The 21,253-nt window shown below is 41.4% G+C and overlaps 1 protein-coding gene across 5 annotated transcripts in view; it reads left to right on the top strand.

Annotated features, from left to right (window-relative positions):
• Nucleotides 1-20,896, top strand: part of LOC132385211 (transmembrane protein 107-like) — a 36,851-nt gene extending 15,955 nt beyond the window's left edge. For 4 of the 5 annotated variants that reach the window (XM_059957127.1, XM_059957128.1, XM_059957125.1 and 1 more), the window contains exons 4-6: nucleotides 8,271-8,371; nucleotides 13,501-13,597; nucleotides 18,718-20,896. In XM_059957127.1, the coding sequence (XP_059813110.1) occupies nucleotides 8,271-8,371; nucleotides 13,501-13,597; nucleotides 18,718-18,787 (268 nt within the window). In that variant the 3' untranslated portion in view covers nucleotides 18,788-20,896. Of the gene's footprint in view, nucleotides 1-8,270; nucleotides 8,372-12,885; nucleotides 12,983-13,500; nucleotides 13,598-18,717 lie in introns of all 5 variants that reach the window. The other variant, XM_059957126.1, reaches the window with a different exon arrangement.
• Nucleotides 20,897-21,253: the final 357 nt, after the last annotated feature.

Raw genomic sequence — 21,253 nt, 5'->3', positions numbered from 1 at the left:
ATTGTGTTTGTCTCTATAACCACCCCAGGCTGGATATTCCAGGCACCCAGCACTCACTGTGTATAAGTAAATTTGCCTCACATGTCTTTGAACTTGCCCCCCACCCCCCATCCTTAAATGGATGTCCTCTTGTATTAGACATTTCAGCTTTGGGAAAAGCTAGAACAAAACATTACAGCACAATACAGACCATTTGGTCCACAATTTTGTGCTGACCTTTTAACCAACTCTTGCACTCATTCTAGTTCATAAGTCCTATCCCTAAGAATCCTGTATTGGTCAACTCCCCAGTAATCTTGTCTTTTGCCTCTCTTCATTTCCTGGGGTATATCCCATCAGACTCTGGGGTCTTATCCAACTTACCTACTCTCTCTACACCCGTGACTATGTGACTAGGCACAGCTCACATGCCGTCTATCAATTGGCTGATGATACAACCATTGTTGGCAGAATCTCAGATGATGAGATATACCAGCTAGTTGAGGGGTGTCGCAGCAACAACCTTGCACTCAATGTCATTAAGACCAAGGAACTGATTCTGGACTTCAGAAAGAAAGACAAGGGATCAGAATGAGTGAGCAGTTTCAAGTTCCTGGGTTTTAGTGTCTTTGAAGATCTAACCTGGACCCAACATACTGATGCAGCTACAATGAAGGCACGACAGCGCCTATATTTCATTAGGAATTTGAGGAGATTTGGTATGTCACCAAAGACACTCGCAAATTTCTACAGATGTACTGTAGAGAGCATTCTGACTGGCTGTGTCACTGTCTAGTATTGGTGTTGGGAGACGGGGGGTGGGCAGGGTTACTGCACAGTATCAAAGTAAGTTGCAGAGAGTTGTAAAATTAATCAGCTCCATCTTGGCGCTAGCGTCTGTAGTATTCAGAAAGGTGGCGCCCATTATTAAAGACCCAGGACATGCCCTCTTTTTTAATTTATTTATATATATATTAGTTTTTTTTCTATTATATTTTGCATTCTGCTGCTGCCGCAAAGTTAACAAATGTCATGACAAGTGCTGGTGATATTAAACCTGATTCTGATTGATGTTCTTTAAGAGTCCCAACACTGCCTCCTTCTTTATCTCAAAATGCCCTAGCAAATTAGGAAGTTCCACTCTTATCTAGCTATCATGCACATTTTTCTTCTTGGTAAATACTGATGTAAAGTACTCATTTAGTTCTCCACCCATATCCTTCATCTCCAAGTACATGTTCTCTCCTGTATCCTTGAGTGGTCATAACATAGTTACCCTCTTGCTCTTGATGTATGTACAGAATGTCTTGGGATTCTCTTTAATCCTACTTGCCAAGGACTTTATGGCACAGAGGTTTTGACTATTAGGTGACATGGATAGAAAATTAATATTAAACTAATGGGAGCTGTCATTTAACAAAATAGCAGTGTCAAGGTAACTCATCACTAATAATAAAATAAATGCCTAAAATAACTGGGCCCAGAACAATAGACAATAGGTGCGGGAGTAGGCCATTTGGCCCTTCTAGCCAGCACCGCCATTCACTGTGATCATGGCTGATCATACACAATCAGTACCCCGTTCCTGCCCTCTCCCCATAACCCTTGACCCCACTGTCTATAAGAGCTCTATCTAACTCTCTCTTGAAAGCATCTAGAGACTTGGCCTCCACTGCCTTCTGGGGCAGAGCATTCCACATATCCACCACTCTCTGGGTGAAAAAGTTTTTCCGCATCTCTGTTCTAAATGGCCTCCCCCTTATTCTTAAACTGTGGCCTCTAGTTCTGGACTCACCCATCAGCGGGAACATGCTTCCTGCCTCCAGCGTGTCCAATCCCTTAATAATCTTATATGTTTCAATCAGATCCCCTCTCATCCTTCTAAATTCCAGTGTATACAAGACCAGTTGTTCCAATCTTTCAACACATGACAGTCCCGCCACTCAGGGAATTAACCTTGTGAATCTACGCTGCACTCCCTCAGTAGTAAGAATGTCCTTCCTCAAATTTGGAGACCGAAACTGCACACAATACTCCAGGTGGGGTCTCACCAGGGCCCTGTACAGCTGCAGAAGGACCTCTTTACTCCTATACTAATTCCTCTTGTTATAAAGGCCAGCATGCCATTAGCTTTCTTCACTGCCTGCTGTACCTGCATGCTTGCTTTCATTGACTGATGTACAAGAACACCTGGATCTCTTTGTACTTCCCCTTTTCCTAACTTGACTCCATTTAGATAGTAATCTGCCTTCCTGTTCTTGCCACCAAAGTGGATATCCTTACGTTTATCCACATTAAACTGCATCTGCCATACATTTGCCCACTCACCCAACCTGTCCAAGTCACCCTGCATTCTCATAACATCCTCCTGACATTTCACACTGCCACCCAGCTTTGTGTCATTGGCAAATTTGCTAATGTTACTTTTAATCCCTTCATCTGAATCATTAATGTATATTGTAAAGAGGTGTGATCGAACCTTGCGGTACCCCATTGGTCACAGCCTGCCATTCCGAAAGGGACCCGTTTATCGCTACTCTTGTTTCCTGTCAGCCAGGCAATTTTCAATCCATGTCAGTACTCTACCCCCAATACCATGTGCATGGTACAAGCACAAGCACATTCTTTTTATTTTGTGCACAAGAACAGCCCTGTCACCCACACTGTTGTGAAGCCTTGTCAGAAAACTGCTATTTTTATACAGAATTGGCTTATCAGTTACATATATTAACCATTTGTTAATTTGTACATGTTTGAATTCTTTACTTGCAAGATCCCCCCTCCTCCACTGTATAAAGGGAAGGTATGTTTTAGGAAGACCTTTCTGGAAAAGCCCCATTACAGAGGCCTCACTCTTTTGCCTTGAGTACACACTATCTCGTCTCTAGTAAGCTATCTAGCAGTCTCACTTCAAAGTTCTTGCTTGACTACAAATGCCTCAGGTTATCCTCTGACTTCCAAATTCCCTCCTCTTTGTCCTGTTTAGGACAACATAAATCTTACTTAATTTCAGTAGCACAGAGACACTGAAGCTCTGTGACAGTCTCATCAGGGGCGATTGGCAGTTGTATGATGATGAAGGCAACTGCTCTGTGGGCTAACATTCTACAATGTAATCTCAGGCAAGAGACTAAAAGGAATATGATACTAGCAAGAATATGGCTCCCATTGCTCACTGTATAATGGAGTTGTCCCAGCCCCTGAGTAAAGAGCCAATTAAAGAGTCCCCAAGGTGAGGACGGAGTCTTGTGCAGTTCTTTCTCAATCACCCTAACCTTATCACCTTCTACTCTCATGAGCACAGTTAAATTGGTGATATTCTCAGATGTATGTGCAACACTCCTGGCTAACAAAAGCACAAGTGCCTCCCTTTTTGGCCAACAAGAAGTCCAATGCTAATCTAATTTTGAAAGACCATAGTGTGGATTGCCCTTATTTCGGTGTTGATGGCCTGACTCATGTCATGTAGCGCTAAGGCTGTCTCAGTAGTCAGTTTCTCTAGCCTTGAGGCCATATTGATGCTCTCATGAGTGAGTCTGGTAGACCCCCAGAACAGGGATACTATTATCCAGCAACGCTCAGTTTATGTAATGCTCCTTTGGTGACCCTGTATTTTGTGTGTGTGTGTGTGTGTGTGTGTGTGTGTGTGTGTGTGTGTGTGTGTGTGTGTGTGTGTGTGTGTGTGTGTGTGTGTGTGTGTCTGTGTGTGTGTGTGTGTGTGTGTGTGTGTGTGTGTGTGTGTGTGTGTGTGTGTGTGTGTGTGTGTGTGTGTGTGTGTGTGTGTGTGTATATATATATATATAGATACATACACGCTCCCATCTATCCCTTGCTGGTTTTAGTTACACTTTTCATCCCTATCCTAATGAAGCAGCTTCAGCGCAGGGGGTGATGTACTCCATTTTAAGGAGGTTGACACCAGCCTTCAACGTTGCACTGCATTTCTCTGCTCCTTTCAGAGTTTTAGTTTGGTTCTCAAAATAAAACACAATCAAACTCACTTTGATTCACAGGTATAGGCTGCATTGACAATCGAACTTCCAAATGTACAAGCCCTCCAGAGCACATCCTACGGGTAGTACATGATGCATGTTCATAATAAGGTGAAGAAAAGTGTTCAGAGTATTAGTGTCATGGGAAACTGTATTTCTGCATTTAGGCAGAAAGTAGATTTCCAGATCACCCAAAACATATAATACATATTGGTTTTCTTAAGGTGGCAAATAGCAAAGATCAAGAGTTCAGTCCATCAGTCCTTATCATCAATGTTCTTCTGGCTACCTGTTCTCTGGTCAGGTGGCACCGCTGGCTTAATGTTCAAGGCATGTATCTACGTTGGTTTCCTTGGACCTTCAAAGCAGTGTATGTGGTCAGTAATTCTTGGAGTGGACCCTCCTGGTGAGGCTCCAGGCAGTTCTTTTATTGGTATTCTCTCAACAGTACCCATTCTCCTGGCTGGAAGGTATGGTACTCTGCAGTTGTAATGACTTCTTGCGCTTCTGATACATCCAAGGCTTTCATTAGTTCCTGTATCACCTTGCGTGTGAAGTGTGGGCCATTATCACTCAAGATCTTTTTGGGGATCCCAAACCATAATCAGGGAGTCCAAGGGCTGGTGCAGACATGAGCTGTAAAAGACCTGTTGGTTTCAGTTGACCACTTAAATTGTTCTGCATCTGACAATGAAGCGAGGCCCTGAAGGGGAGGTGGGGGTGGTGTGCGACTAAGTTCAACATAGTTAAGAATCCACTTTTGGCAATACCTGGTCACACCCAGGAAGAGGACAAGATCCTTCTTGAGGACTGGTTTAGGCACACTGACAATGGCCCTCACCCTTTTGTCAGAAAGTTGGCGATAGGCCCCACTCAGGATATGGCCCAAATAATGCATTTGGGTTGATGAAGCTGCAATTTTTCTCTTGACACCTTGTGGCCCTTGTCAGCAAGGGCGCACAAAAGGCTGAAAGAGTCCTGTTTAGAGGCTTTGCAATCTATTGCTTTGCAATAAAAGCAGGCCATCTACATATGGCAGGTGTAGTTTTCCCATCTGAATTCACAATGCTGCAAAGTCCTGGAGTGTTTGAGAAAAGACCGTTGGATCTCTCAGTATATCCCTGTAGGAGGCAGGTCCAGTTATGCTGTTTGCCTTGGTTTCTGAGGGTGATCCAGAATATTTTTGAAATCCATCACATACACGTTCCATGTATTCATCAACATTTTTGTCTATTCTCTGCATGAAGCTGTGTATCTTATGCCAATCTACATGCGAGGGAAATATTTCCTCAATGCTTCCAGTAAGTTAGTGCTCTGTGCATTCAGATCAACATCTTGGGCCTGTCTTGCCCATTCAATATGCCCTCTAGCTTGTTTCCACTTAAACACCCCCAAACAGGCATCCACTACTGTATATACAGTACTGTGCAAAAGTCTTAGGCGCATATATATAGCTCGGAAGCCCAAGATTTTTGCACAGTACTGTATATTGTTTAAAATAGGAAGGTGGTTTGGAAACAAAAATAAGAGTATTTAGCATTGTATTAGCTCAGTAGTATTAAATGTTATTTGGCAATTGGAAAGGTCTAAGGCACCCTTGCTACATTTACTGTATGTGTGCTTAAGACAATTGCACAGTACTGTATATTATCAATATTTGGAGTATGCCATTTACTGAGGTATTCATCTTATGAATAAATCTTTCTATATCCTCCTTAGGATCTGGAGTCGACTCTACTATAGCCCATAATTCAGAGCTAGATCAAGGTTTAAACTTAACCGGGGTCCGCCTCGTTCTGGAAATGCCTACATAGAATACAGGCTCACACTAGAGTCATGAGATCTAGTACATTCTGCCACTGGACCTTTATATAGTGAACCAGTACCACCTCCTGTATCCCACTGTTGTTCTCTATCTTTCAAAGTGGTAGTCAAAATGTCAGACATTGGCTGGTGCTGCTGGTGCCAACGGTCCCAGATAATCGGGAAGCAGCACTTTGTGTGGGCTCTGTGGTAATAGTAATTTGGGATGCATAGGTTTATGCTCATCTAATTTGTCTTCAGATTCTGGTACTGTTTATTTAAGTTGTTTGTTTTCCCCCTTTAAAGCAGACACAATTATCTTTGCCTATTCTTTTTGTATCTTTTCTGTCTCTAGCTTTTATTCATTCTTTTTTTTAAAACCGGTTTCATCTAACTGTTTCTGTGTATTGCCTTTCCATTGAACAAATGCAGACCACCCTACATTCTTCCCACCTTGTCCTTTCTCTAGTAACACCTCCCAAGTATTCCAAGCAGTCTATATTAAACCTACTGTTAGAAGGAGTCCCTTTTGAACTCAAAGTCCATTCCACGCACTTCCCAATGCACTTGATGCTTTCTGGTCCATAATTTACAAACATATACCATGCAGAGTCCCCTTTAAGGGGATCTGGAACAGTCTTCAATATCAGAGTTCCAATCTCAGTCATTATTTGCCACTTGCGCACAAAGGCATGCGCAGACACACACGTGTGCGCATACCCTCATACACACAGAATTCCTCCTGTTTTTAAAACATGCTCACCAAATCGTCCTGTGCTTCGTGTGGGCTCCAACCCAGACTACGGTAACCACATACTTTTTCAGTGCTGCAGCTTTCCTATGTCAGCAACTAAGGTGGTGTGCCTTGACTACTGTGCACAGGAGGAAGTTGGATTCCAGCAGCAGACTCAGTCCCTTGCTCAAATGTGAGCAGTCTAGAATTTAGGACTAATCGGCAGTTGGGGCTAAATTCTTTACTACCATACAACAAAGTGAAGGGTTAGCTACCTTGGCGGAACCTCCAAGTAACTGTCGTCGTCGATAATAAAATAACTAAAAAACTGGGCCCAGAGCAAGCACACTCTTATGACTCAAAGCATTACTTTTATTTTACTTGTGCAAAAGAACAGTGTGGTCCCTGTCATCCATACCGTTCTTAAGTCTGAACAGAAAAATGCTCTTTTTTTTTACACAGAATTGGCTTATCAGTTCCTGATGTTGATTATTGTAAGTTGCATATATTTGAATTCTTTGTTCACAAGATCGAACACCGTTCACAATGGAGGTGTTCAAGGTCAATCGAAACTTCAAGCAGACAGTCGATATTTTGAAATTAATAAAGCCAATAGAGCAGTGGTTCCCAACCTTTTTATGGCCATGCTCCACCTAATCACCTCTAAAATCCTGATGCCCCCTGTGGTGATATATAATTCTTATTATTCAAAAAATGAACTCCTATTCACCTGGAGGAAGCCTAAAAGACCATTAACTTGGTTTAAACAAGCTTCCAAAGAACATGGCATTCATGAAAGAGAAAAATAAAAGAACCAAAGGACTGTTAAAGTTCTGAGGAAGAAATTACTAAGAAATTGTAAAAAAAAAGAACATTAAGTGATATTAAAATAATAATAATAATTAATAAATAAAACAATGCTGATTCGTTTCTACAGCATACAAAGACAGATACACCGTTTAAAAGAGATGACGCAATGTACACACCTTCACACCACCAAGAACCGAAAGCTACTGCAAAAAGCAGCATTGGCGCGACCTCGTACGAGTTTCTTACGCGTTTGGACTTGTTCATTCGTTCCTTCCTACATCAGTCAATACATTAATTTAATTATGAAAGCCATTTGATGGTTGTAATGATGGTGATACACTATATATACAGTACATACGCAATTACACGTACATAAACACAAGTATTTTTATGTATGCATACTATAAATACACATATGTATTAACTCGCACATACACTCATACTCACACAGACTTACTAGAAAAAATTCACTGTTAATAACTCATTCTCGAATTGCCACCTTTAAAATCAAATTACCCCCCTGTGGGGCATACGCCCCACATTGGGAACCACTGCAATAGAGCATTAGTTGTTGGGCATGTTCCACATCCTTCTGTTGTCTTGTCTGTTTCCGCACCCCCCACTCCCTATTGTATAAAGGGAAGATATGTTTTAGGAAGACCTTTCTGGAAAAGTCTCACGATAGAGGCCTCGCTTGTTTGCCTTGAGTACACACTATCTCATCTCTAGTAAGCAGAGGTGTCTCTGGCAGTCTACTTCAAAGTTCTCGCTTGACTACAAATGCTCTGGGCTATCTTGCCTTACTGTGACTTCCACAGCAGTGCTGCCTTGCTCTTGTTTTCTAGTGTTTCCACATTATTTGTTTGGTTCCAGTCTTTCCTGTGCATCTGCGCACCAGAAACCGATAGTTTCTTTTGAATGTCTGTTGATCATTCTCCTTTGTTTACTTCCAGATTAATAATTGCATTGTCGGTGACTTTGGGAATGTTTCTAATCGAGCTGCTAGGCTTCTTCTCTGGCGTCTCCATGTTCAACAGCACCCAGAGCCTCATTTGTATCCTTCGGACAATAATACAGCATGCAGTGTTGATGAAATATTTTGCTGTTAAGAACCAAATTGTTGCCAAATGTTTTAGGCGAAAAGACTGAGTAAAACATAACTATATTCAAAGGTGTTTAACTACCCACAGGGGTCAGAAAATTGATGGGGTAGATGTTGTGAACCTGTTCCTCCAGATGGGGCAGCCTTGAGCTAGACAAATGGTCTCAGGATAATGAGTGTGTCACTGTAAGGCTTAAATAATTAAAAATCATGTGCCTTAACAGTCGTTAATCCTTGGAATTCTCTCACCCAGCATGATCTGAATGCAGAGGCGTGAGATTCGTTTCAAGGATGAGATCGTTTTTTGGACGAAAGGCTAATGGTAGCTTCAGGAATTGAGCAGGAAAGCTGGCTGAAGGCCGAAGATTGGCTTAGCCAGAATCTGGTTGGATGAAGGAGCAGGTTGTTGTTTCCTTTGGCATTCGTTTGTCTGTAACCATGAGCTATCTTATCACTTGCTAGTGTTTGCTGGCTGTAGAATATGATAAAATTCTGCCATAGACAGTACAGCACAGAAACAAGCTTATTGGCACATCCAGTCCATGCTAGACTGTTATTTTGCCAAGTTCTATTAACCTGCACCTGTATCATGGTCTTAGGAACATGGCTTTAGTTGAGGGGCCTTCTTGAATAGCCAGCGTCCCTCTTTACTGTAGTAATGAATCCTATTTATTGAAATGCTAACTCCTTCTTGCCATCCCTTTCCCACACCTAATGTATGGAAGATTCTCTACCCAAGCATAATGACTTGCCAGTTCTACCCTTTTAACTGTTTCTCTGTGATCAGGGCAATATCATATTCACATGTGCTAATAAACAAACTAAATTCATCTATTTGACACCAAACCCTTTTAGTTTAGTCATGCATTTTGCCCCCAAGGCTTATTGCACCCATGTCTGCTCTAATTATGGGATTGACTTAGTTTTCCTTTTATGTTGAGTTTAGCTGTCCCCTAACAGCAAAGCTACTATGTTCCATTCCCTTGCCAAATTAGTCTGGACTTTCCAACACTACCAGCCAATACAGAGTACAAGAAGGTATATATTATAAGTCAAAAGAAAAAAATAAAATAGTACCAAATACATTGTATTAAAAATACAGTTACAATCACAAAACCCTGTATTCATAAAATTAAATTAAATTGTAATATTGAAATATAATTTTTGTTATACAGAAAAAAATCTAAATCCACTACCAAAGTCAGAGCTGTTAGGGAAAGCAAGAAAAAAGGGGAGAAAACCCTTATCATATAATAAAACATATTATTGGCCACCATCTGTACTTTTACAACAAATAAGAGGTTTTGAAAATACTCAAAAATGGTCCCCACAATGTATAAAAGTTGTGGCTAGATTCAAAACCTGAGCATTGCATCTTCTCTAAATTTAAGCATGACATAACATCCCTTAACCATTGAGCATGAGTAGGTGGAACAGCATCCTTCCATTTAAGCAAGAACGCTCCCTAGCTATAAGAGAAGTAAAAGCCAAAATATGCAAATCAGGTGTCTCCAAAATAAAGTCTTTTCCTCCAATAATACCAAATAATGTAGTCAAAGGGTTAGGCTTGAAATTTACCTTGAAAAGTGCCGAGGAAGTTTGGAATACTTCCTTCCAGTATCTTTCAAGGCTCGGACATGTCCAAAACATGTGAATTCATGAAGCTTCTCCATTATTACATCTATCACAGAAAGGAGATAAACGAATAAAAACGAGATAGCTTGTCTTTAGACGTGTGAGCCCTATGAACCACTTTAAATTGTAAAAGGGAATGACAGGCACATGACGAAGTGTTAACCCAATTTAAAAATTTCATTCCAAGTTTCCTCAGAAATTGAAGTCTGTAGATCTTGTTCCCAAAGACTTTTAATTTTGTCTATAGGAAAGTTTCTCATTCCTAGCAACATACCATAAATATTGGATATTGAACCATTTTAAAAAGGTTTCAAATTTTAAAATTATATCTAATAAGTCCTTATTGGAACTTATGGGAAATGTTGAGAACACAGAAAGTCTCTAATTTGTAAATAATGAAAAAAATGAGTTTTGGGTAAACTATATTTAGCTGACATTTGCTCAAACGAAAGAAGATTTCCTTCAACAAATCCTGGAAACATTTAATACCTAATCTATCCCATTCTTTGAAAACTGAATTGGTCATCGGTTTAAAAAAATAGTTAAAACAAATGGGACTAGACAAAGAAAATCTCAATAGACCAAAGAATTTCTTAAATTGTACCCAGATCCTCAAAGTATGTTTAACTACCAAGTTTTCAGTTAGTTTACTAAAAGATAAAAGTAGTGAGGATCGGAGAAGAGAGATAATAGAAAATTAATTAACAGAGCTAGCTTCTAAAGAAACCCATATCATACAGTTGTCACGGTTAATATAATATGTCCAAAACATAAGATTTCATATATTGACTGCCCAATAATAAAAACTAAACTTTGGTAAAGCTAAACCTCCACTCCTCTTAGATTTTTGAAGATTAACTTTATTTAGTCGAGAATGTTTGTTTTTCCATATATAAGAAGATATAATAGAATCGAGAGAATCAAAAAAAGATTTAGGAATAAAAACAGGTAATGCCTGAAAAAGGTATATAAAACTGTCCCATTATCCAAAAGTCAAAAGACACCTGTCACAGTCTCCTTTCAACAACACATTCAACTGAGCTATCCTTGTGTTGTTCCCCTCCAAGCTAAGGATGCCTGACATTAAGTACAAAAGAAGGTATGAGAGAGCAGTGACTTGGATTTGGCGGCTGCTACAGGACTGTAGGTATATTCTGCTGTGTGGGGAAATTGATTCACGGCAATGGCTGTCTCAGAGCGAAAGCTTCTAATGTCAGGAGGCATGATTTTCAAGTGAGGGGTGAGTTCAGAGATGTGGAGGGCAAATTTTTTTTACATAGAGAGTGGTGGATGTCTGGAATGTGCTGCATGGCAAGATAGTGAAAGCATGTACAATAGAGGTGTTTAAAAGGCTCTTAGGTAGGCACTTGAATGTTTGGAGAATGGAGGGATATGGACATTCGCAGGCACAACCAATTAGTTTTGTAAGTATTTAATTGCTAGTTTAATTAGTTTAGCACAACATGGTAGGCTGAAGGGCCAGCTTTTGTGCTGTACTGTTCTGTGTTCTATGTAATATGTGAGTGGTTGAATTAAATGCTCTGGTTTAACCACACGTTGCCCATGTTTTTGTCATCCACATTTCCAACTTGCGAACTGAGTATGAATGATTCTCAGGAACAGGAGGACCCTGTTGTAATTGGAAGTAATCCACAGATTGTGGCCACGGAGGTGCTGCTAGTTAATCTGTAACCTAGCTCCCAAAATTCATAATGCAGGACCCAATCCTCCTTTTTACCTTTGTGATTAGTACCAATGTGACCTTCCTCTGTTAGAATGCTTTGCAACTGCCTGTGACATCATCACCCTAGCACCAGGAAGGCAACACATTGTCCTGGATTCAACTTTGCAGCCACAAAATCTGTCATTCCCTCACTATTGAGTCTCCCATCACTCACCCTTGGACCTCTGCTCCTCTCCCCTTGTTCAGCTGAGTTTCCTGTGGTGTTGGAGACTTGCTAGACTCATTTTGCAGTACAGTACAGGAGGCCACTATGCCCAGCATTGCTTTGCTTGCATTTTTGGTAAACTGTTCAAATGGATCAATTCCCCAGCATTTGTAATTTCTTAATTTTTGGGAAATGATTGATGTTATTCTTTATGATTATCAAGTTTTCTCCAACTGATGAAAGGTTGATGTTTAAGGTACAGATAACGTGCTACAAGGATGCTTTTCTAGCAGCAGTTATTGGGTGGGAGTTGGGATGATGAGAGGGGCTGGGGACCACCATAGGGAGAGGTGGTCACCAGACTGGCAGATTTAAATATCTATCAATGTATGCATATCTAGGACCTTTGGAGACTGGATTTTACAAGGGAAGTGGGATTATGTCTTGAGGTAGAACTATTTCCCAGAAAGAAAGTATATTCAGAGTAACAGACACAAAGTGCTAAGTTAATAAATTTCACGTCACATGCCAGTGATAATAAACCTGGTTCTGAGGAACTCAGCAGGTCAGGCAGCATCTATGGAGGGGAATAAGGAGATAATATTTCAGGCCAAGACCCTTCATCAGGACCCATCATCTTCATCAGGAATCAGAAAAAAAGTGTAATTTTTAAAGCACTTTTTGAGCAGAAAATTGGGAGAATATTTGAAAGAGAAACAAAAAAATGGGATGATGGGAGAGACTAAGGAATTGGTTTAATTGAATATTTGTACTAAAGTGCCAGTGCATTGATAATGAGTAAAATGGCTGCCTCCTGTGCTGTACGTGTGTGTTGCAACTTAGCCATTCTACATCTGCATATGTGCTTGGATTTTGTGTCTGTTCCTATAGTAGAAGAACTGGATTTTTTTTTTTGCCACTTTCCTATAAATGTTACCTCAGCTATTGGAGCCCATGGCAGTGCCTCAGCTGCTCTTCTCTTCTTTTTATTTGAACAATGGCCATGCAATACTTACTGGTGGATATTCAGTTTCTGCAGGTAGGTCATAGAGTCATAGAAAACTACATCACAGAAATGGGTCCTGTGACATGTCAAGTCTGTGCCAAACCATTTAAACTGCTTAGTCCCATCGACCTGCTGCTGGACCATAACCCTCCCATCCATGAACCTATCCAAACTTCTCTTAAACATTGAAATTGAGCTCGCAAGCACCACTTGAGTTGGCAGCTCGTTCCACACTCTTTTCCCCCCCTGAGTGAAGAAGTTTCCCCTCATGTTACCCTTAACCAATGACCTCTAGTTTAGTCTCACCCAACTTAAGTAGAAAAAAACTTGACTGTAACAGTGGAAAAACAGATTGTTAAAACAGTTAAAATGCAAAGGGATGATTTACTAAGATTGCGCATCATTAAATACAGGGGGGATGCTAACCATTAACAAGGAGTGTGCGTATATGAATACTAGTGTGTTCAAGCATGTGCGCATGCATGCATTTAAGTCTTTGCTAACTGTCTCACTGGTTCTGTGTTGCAATTCTTCCTTGACTTGTGCTGCAGCTGTTACAGCTCATTGCAGTGGGTCCATTTGTCTGTCGTTTTTTGTCTTTGAGAGATGGGAGTGCTGGACCTACTGGTACATCTTTGGATTCTGCAGGTATTTCTGCCCTTCAGAAATAGTTTAGAAAGGTACAGCACAGAAACAGGCCCTTCAGGCTGTCTAGTCTGTGCTGAACCATTTAAACTGCCTAGTCCCATCGACCTGCACTTGGAGCATAGCTCTCCATACCCCTCCCATCCATGTACCTATCCAAACTTCCCTTAAACATTGAAATCAAGCTCGCAAGCACCACTTGCACTGGCAGTTTGTTCCACACTCTCTCAACCCTCTGAAGAGGTTTCTCCTCATATTCCCCTTAAACATTTCACCTTTGACCCTTAACCAGTGTAGTCTCACCCAACCTCAGTAGAAAGCCCTGCTTGCCCTATCTATACCCCTCATAATTTTGTAATCAAATCTCCCCCAAATCTTCTACGTTCCAAGGAATAAAGTCCTAACCTATTCGATCTTTCCTTATAATTCAGATCCTCCAGACCCAGCAATATCTTTGTAAATTTTCTCTGTACTCTTTCAACCTTGTTTACATCTTTCCTGTAGGCAGGTGACTAAAACTGCATGCAGTAATCCAAATTAGGCCTCACCAATGTCTTGTACAACTTCAACATAACATCCCATCTCCTGTATGCAGTACTTTGATTTATGAAGGCTAATGTGCCAAAAGCTTTCTTTACGAATCTATCTACCTGTGATGCCACTTTCAAAGAATTATGGGCCTATATTCCCAGATCATTTTGTTCTACTGCACGCATTGGTACCCTACCGTTCACTGTGTAAGTTTTACCCTGGCTGATCCTAGTGAAGTGCAACACCTCGCACTTGTCTGTATTAAATTCCGTCTGGCATTTTTCAGCCCACTTTTTTCAGCTGAGATAGATCCCTCTGCAAGTCGTGACAGCCTTCTTCACTGTCCACTACAGCCCCAGTCTTGGTGTCATCTGTAAATTTGCTGATCCAGTTTATAGATCGTTGATATAAATGACAAACAACAATGGACCCACTAATCACAGACCTCCAGTCAGCGAGGCAACTATCTACTGCCCACTCTCTGGCTTCTCTCACAAAGCCAATGTTTAATCGAATTTACTACCTCATCTGGAATGCCAAGCAATTGAAACTTCTTGACCAACCTCCCATGTGGGACATTGTCAAAGACCTTGCTGAAGTCCTGAACATCTACTGCCTTGCCTTCAACTTTCCTGGTAACATCCTCGAAAAACCATGCTGACTCTACCTAGTCAGGCCCTGTCTATCCAAATACTCATCTTAGAATACCTTCCAATAACTTTCCTACAACTTATGTCAGGCTTACCAGCCTATAATTTCCTGATGTATTCTTAGAGCCTTTCTTAAACAGCAGAGCAACATTAGTCATCCTCCAATCCTCCGGTTCTTCAAACTGTCGCTAAGGGTTATTTAAATATCTCTTACTTGGGCCCTTGCACTTCCCTCCTACAGGGTCCATAACCTCACTGCTGCTTTGTCTCACTTCTATAAACTCCGTGTCTATTTCATGAGTAAATACAGATGCAAAAAAATGGATTTAAGATCTCCCCTATCCTTTTTGGTTCCACGCATAAGTTACCATTCTGATCCAATAATCCAAAAGTCTGATAGCCTCCCTTCTATACCAACCCCCTAGCCATGTGTTAAACTGTATGGTCTTCCTTTCTCTGGCCTCACTAGCATGTGGCATGGGTACCAATCTGGAGATCACAACCTTAAACTTCCCCATACCTTATTTTTTATCTATTTTTGCTAATCAATCCTGACTGCTGATTGGCTACTGTTCAAAATGCCAAACTGCCATGATTCGATGCCTTAAGTACTCAATTGGCGAGCCTGAGTGAGTTATGTCTTCTCACATTCAGGATTGTGAAAATGGATTATTTAAGTAGTGGACAGAACTCTGAAAGAAAAATGAATGTTATAGAGGTGGGTGTAAATGCATTGTTTAAAAAATGTCTGGATAGGTTTATGGATAGGAGGTTGAGAAGGATGTGGGCCAAATGCAGGCAGATTGGACTTGTTTGGGGAGGCACCTTGGTCATCAGGGATGAGTTGGACCTTTGTATCTGAATAAAATATGGGTTATGACAACACCTATTAGAACTGGTGTGAAGGTTCAAGAAAGAGTGCAGATAAGATTAAATGGAGTGGTTTCAGGGTTAAAGGAATTCTATTCAACATTGAATTCTCCAGTTTCAAGTAACCTGCACTGCTCCTCGTGTCTCCTGATCTACCCAGGTCCTTGTTTGAAAACCCAACCCCTCTCACTGTTTCAATCTGTTCAACAACCCCACCCTCCTCTCCAAATCTGGTTCTCTTTAAAACACTTCTCAGATTCTACTCCCTGTGACGTCATCATGAATCGCCCCTCCCTTATCCAGTTCCATCCATCAGCATATCATACAGCACAGCAACAGATCCTTCTGCCCACAATATTCTGCCAAACTAATTAAACTAATAATTAAATGCTTGACTGAACTAATACTTTTTTGCTTACACAATGTTCATCTCTTTCCATTCTCTGCACATTCACATGCCTGAGTCTCCTAAAGCCCATTATTTGTTTTTGCCTCTACCACCATGCATGGCAGTGCATTCCAGGCGCCCATCACTGTCTGTGTGGGGGGAAAAAACTTAAGCCAGGCATCTCCTTGGAACTTGCCTCATCTCACTTAAACATATGCCTTCTGATTTATAGATTTTACCTCTGAGAAAAAGATACCAGTTCTCCACTCTATCTTTGCCTCACATAATCTTATAGACTTATATTAGGTTTCCCCTTAGCCTCAACTGCTTCAGAGAAAACAACCCAAATTTAGACAATAGACAATAGGTGCAGAAGTAGACAATTTGGCCCCAAGAGCCTGCACCGCCTTTCTGAGATCATGGCTGATCAATTACTATCAATACCCGGTTCCTGTCTTGTCCCCATATCCCTTGATTCCCCTATCCATTAGATACCTATCTAGCTCCTTCTTGAAAGCATCCAGAGAATTGGCTTCCACTACCTTCCGAGGCAGTGCATCCCAGACCCCCACAACTCTCTGGGAGAAGAAGTTTTTCCTTAACTCTGTCCTAAATGACCTACCCCTTATTCTCAAACCATGCCCTCTGGTACTGGACTCTCCCAGCATCTGGAACATATCTCCTGCCTCTATCTTGTCCAATCCCTTAATAATCTTATATGTTGCAATCCGATCCCCTCTCAATCTCCTTAATTCCAGCGTGTACAAGCCCAGTCTCTCTAACCTCTCTGTGTAAGATAGTCCAGACATCCCAGGAATTAACCTTGTGAATCTACGCTGCACTTCCTCGACAGCCAGGATGTCCTTCCTTAACCCTGGAGACCAAAACTGTACACAATTTGTCCAACCTCTCCTCACGGTACTTTCTCTCTAATCCTGGAAGCATCCTAGTGAACCTCTTCTGCATCCTCTCCACAGCGTTCTCATCCTTCCTATAATGGGGTGACCAGAATTGATGTAGCTTAACCAGAGTTATGTAATGCTGTACTTTAATGTCCTGACTCTTGAACTCCGTGACTTGACCAATAAAGGCAAACATGTCATATGCCTTTATCAGCCATGTACAGCCGCTTTCAGTCAAGTATAGATTTGGACATCAAGATCCCTCTTTACATTGATCCTGTTAGGGATTCTGTCATTGGCTTTATATTTGATCTCCTAAATTTAACATCTCACACGTGGCCTGATTAAACTCCATCTGCTATTTGTCTGCCCATATCTGCAACTGATCTGTATCGAGCTGTATCATTTGGCAACCTACTATGCTATCCACAGTGTCACTTTTGTGACACTTGCTAACCCACCAGTTTGCATTGTCATCCAGCTTATTCATATGCCATATATCACAAACAGAGATTCCATTATGGATTCTTCCTTCAACTAGTGCAAGACCATCGGCCACTACCTTTTGTCTTCAATGGGCAAGCCAATTCTCCATCCAAATGGCCAGGTTACTGTGGATCCTGTGCACCTTAATCAGCTGAATGAGTCTCCATGAATGACCTTGTGTAACACCTTACTACAACTTCAAAGCTCTACTTTCCTCAATCACCTTTGTCACTTCCTCAAAGGACTCACGATCTGCCCCATATAAAGCCATGCTGACTGTCCCAAATTAGGCTGTGCTTTTCCAAATGTCAATAAATTCTATCCCTACAACTTCCCTACCATTGACGTGAGACTCATCTGTCTCTAGTTTTCATGATTCTTCCCATTTCTGTTTTTGAATGCTGGAGTACCATTGACTATTCACCGGTCTTCTGGGATCTCACCAGTGGCAAGAGAGGACACAAAGATCTTTAAGAGGCCCAACACTATCTTTATCTTACACTCCACACTGATCTCATAATGCTCCACATTCATCTCCCTGGTTAATGTTGACACATTTAGGACATCACCTACACCTTCCACATGTTCTCTCCATTATCCTTGAAATGGTCCTACCCTCTCCCTAGTTTTTCTTTTGTTCCTGATGCCTTGTAATAGAATGCTTTGTAATTCTCCTTCATCCTAGTTGTCAAGAACTTTCCATGGTCCCTCCTGGCTCTCCATATTCTCTTTTAACTTCTGTATAACCCTCAAGGGTTCTGTTTGATCATAGCTTCCTAAACCTTACATACATTTCCTTTTACTTCTTGACTAATCACACTACCCCTTCCACAGAAGAGGGGCACTCTCCTATTTGGTATCTACAATTGCTTGGCAGCCATTGCCTCCCACTATACTGTCTTCTCTCTATACTCTCAGTCCTGATGCAGGATCTTGACCTAAATCATTGACCATCCCCTTGCCTCCACAGATGCTGCCTGAACCACTGAGTACTTCCAGCAACTAGTTTTTCGCTCCATATCCCAGGATCTGTAGACCCATACATCTGTTTAATTCTGTACTGCTCTATAATTCAAAAATTGATATCAGTGAATATAGTAGAAACCAAACACTTACTGTGTACCTTGTAATAACTTCCAACTAGGTGCACTTTATAGGGGATTCTTCCAGCAACTGTCACATAACCCACGGTGTTATTATTGTACCATTTATTCTGCTAACTTTTTACCCATGTCCATTTTCAGCTGTGGAAGCTTCTTATTCTGATATTACATGGTCTGTCTGCTTATTTTTCAGTGTGTTCCCAGCATGTGTTGAAATTGTCCTCATGATTGCAGTATTTGGGCTGAAGAAGAAACCATTTTGATTACCCTGTACATCCTCCCTAAACAAACTGGAGTTTGGCCCTGGAATGGCAGTAGAAGATCACTTAAAATGCAGTGTGCATTTGACAATGGGTATTAACAACATTTATAGAACTTCAACATTTGACCAAATTATGTTACATGGATTTCTCTTTCTCTATTATGGACCTTATAGTCTCTGTGACAAAACATGTCGTCCTCTATTATAGACTGTGTGTATCAATGTCTCCATGATAAAGTATGTGTTACTCTTTTTTACTTTTCCAGAATGTACAGCTTGTATGTGGAATTTTCCTGTCTTTTTCCCCATTACAGAACTGTTACAAGTATCTCACCCCTTGTAATAATGATCAGTAAGGCATAGAGAATCTGTATTTACCAACAAGTAACTTATTATTGCAACTAAAATGCACATGGGTTCATACTCTATCTGCCTGTGTGCACCCTACTAGAACCCCTGACAATCCATGAACAGTCAATGAAGAGGAAAGTATATTACCCAGGAAAGGAGTCTACTCTGACCAGGTGTTCCTCGTGGTCCTGATCTCCACGTGTCCGTGGGGTCCTCCTTATCCGCGATGGTTGGTCTCTGGCCACTGAAGAGTTATTACCCCTGTGTATTTGGAGCTCCTGAGTTTTATACTGTTTCTCATCAATTGAACCATTGGATCTCCATCCCATTGGCTCAAGGTCACCTGACTTACCTGGGTCACCTTCTTACTGGTCATTGTACAGGGCTACAGCCGACATTGTTCCATGGCTCTGCCCACCCCAGCCTTGTGTATTTGTGTCTTTACACTCTGACTGGTCCAAGCCAGTTAAATGAGGCAACCCAGACAGAGTCTAACAAGATCACTGATTGCAGGTCTGGCATTTTACATAACAAGTAGAGCAGTAGATGTAGTGTATATGGATTTCAGCAAGGCATTTGATAAGGTACCCCATGCAAGGCTCATTGAGAAAGTAAGGAAGCATGGGATCCAAGGGGGCCTTACTTTGTGGATCCAGAACTGGCTTGCCCACAGAAGGCAAAAAGTGGTTGTCAATGGGTCATATTCTGCATGGAGGTTGGTGTCCAGTGGTGTGCCTCAGGGATCTGTTCTGGGACCTCTTTTCATGATTTTTATAAATAACCTGGATGAGGAAGTGGAGTGATGGGTTAGTAAGTTTGCTGATGACACAAAGGTTGGAGCTGGAGGGCTGTCAGAGGTTACAGCGGGACATTGATAGGATGCAGAACTGGGCTAAGAAGTGACAGATGGAGTTCAACCCAGATAAGTGTGAGGTGGTTCATTTTAGTAGGTCAAATATGAGGGAGAATATAGTATTAATGGTAAGACTTTTGGCAGTGTGGAGGATTAGAGGGATCTTGGGGTCCATGTCCATAGGACACTTAAAGGTGCTGCGCAGGTTGATTGTGTGGTTAAGGATGAATACGGTGTATTGGCCTTCATCAATTGTGGGACTGAGTTTAAGAGTCGAGAGATAATGTTGCAGCTATATAGGACCCTGGTTAGACCCCACTTGGAGTACTGTGCTCAGTTCTGGTCACCTCACTACAGGAAGGATGTGGAAACTATAGAAAGGGTGCAGAGGAGATTTACAAGAACATTGCCTGGATTGAGGAACATGCCTTATGGGAATAGATTGAGTGAACTCGGCCTTTTCTCCTTGGAGAGAAGGAGGATGAGAGGTGACCTGATAGAGGTGTATAAGATGATGAGAGGCATTGGTCGTGTGGATAGTCAGAGGCTTTTTCCTAGGGCTGAAATGGTTTCCACAAGAGGACACAGGTTTAAGGTGCTGGAGAGAAGGTACAGAGGAGATGTCAGGGGTAAGTTTTTTTACTCAGAGTGGTGAGTGTGTGGAATGAGCTGCCGGCAATGGTGGAGGAGGCAGATATGATAGGGTCTTTTAAGAGGCTTTTAGATAGGTACATGGAGCTTAGTAAAATAGAGGGCTAGTAATTTCTAAGGTAGGGACGTGTGTGGCACAACTTTGTGGGCCGAAGGGCCTGTATTTTTCTATGTTTCTATGAGCCCACTTCTCTTGATCTCACTGCTTCCAAGTTGATTGCAGTGACATCTAATAAACTTAGATCCCACAAAGCGCTTATTTGTTACAATGCGGTGGTTCAATTCTTTGTTGAAATTTTTAAAAACAGCAAAAATTCATTCTAAACAACACTTAAAGGTTCTTGAGCAGCTGCCATTACAGTAAACGTTCAGTCAGCCAATGAGAGAGTTTTACGTATGCTCTGAGCCACTCATAGCCAATTACATATTATGCTTTGCCTTCCCCGTGCATGTAAATGTTCTTGCTCCCTCGCTAATTTATTCCATTTGTTTTCATCCATAATGTCCGGAAAACTGCCTGCAACTTCCAGTGAGGGTAGTACATCTAAGATGTCTAGGAAAAGCATGATGTAAAACTGCAAGTGATACGGCATTTAGAAGCTGGTGAGCGTC

This window comes from Hypanus sabinus, chromosome X2, assembly GCF_030144855.1.
Source record: "Hypanus sabinus isolate sHypSab1 chromosome X2, sHypSab1.hap1, whole genome shotgun sequence".
Classification (NCBI taxonomy): Eukaryota; Metazoa; Chordata; class Chondrichthyes; order Myliobatiformes; family Dasyatidae; genus Hypanus; species Hypanus sabinus.
The sequence above is the reverse complement of the archived record's forward strand: the minus strand, read 5'-3'. Positions and strand labels throughout refer to the sequence as shown.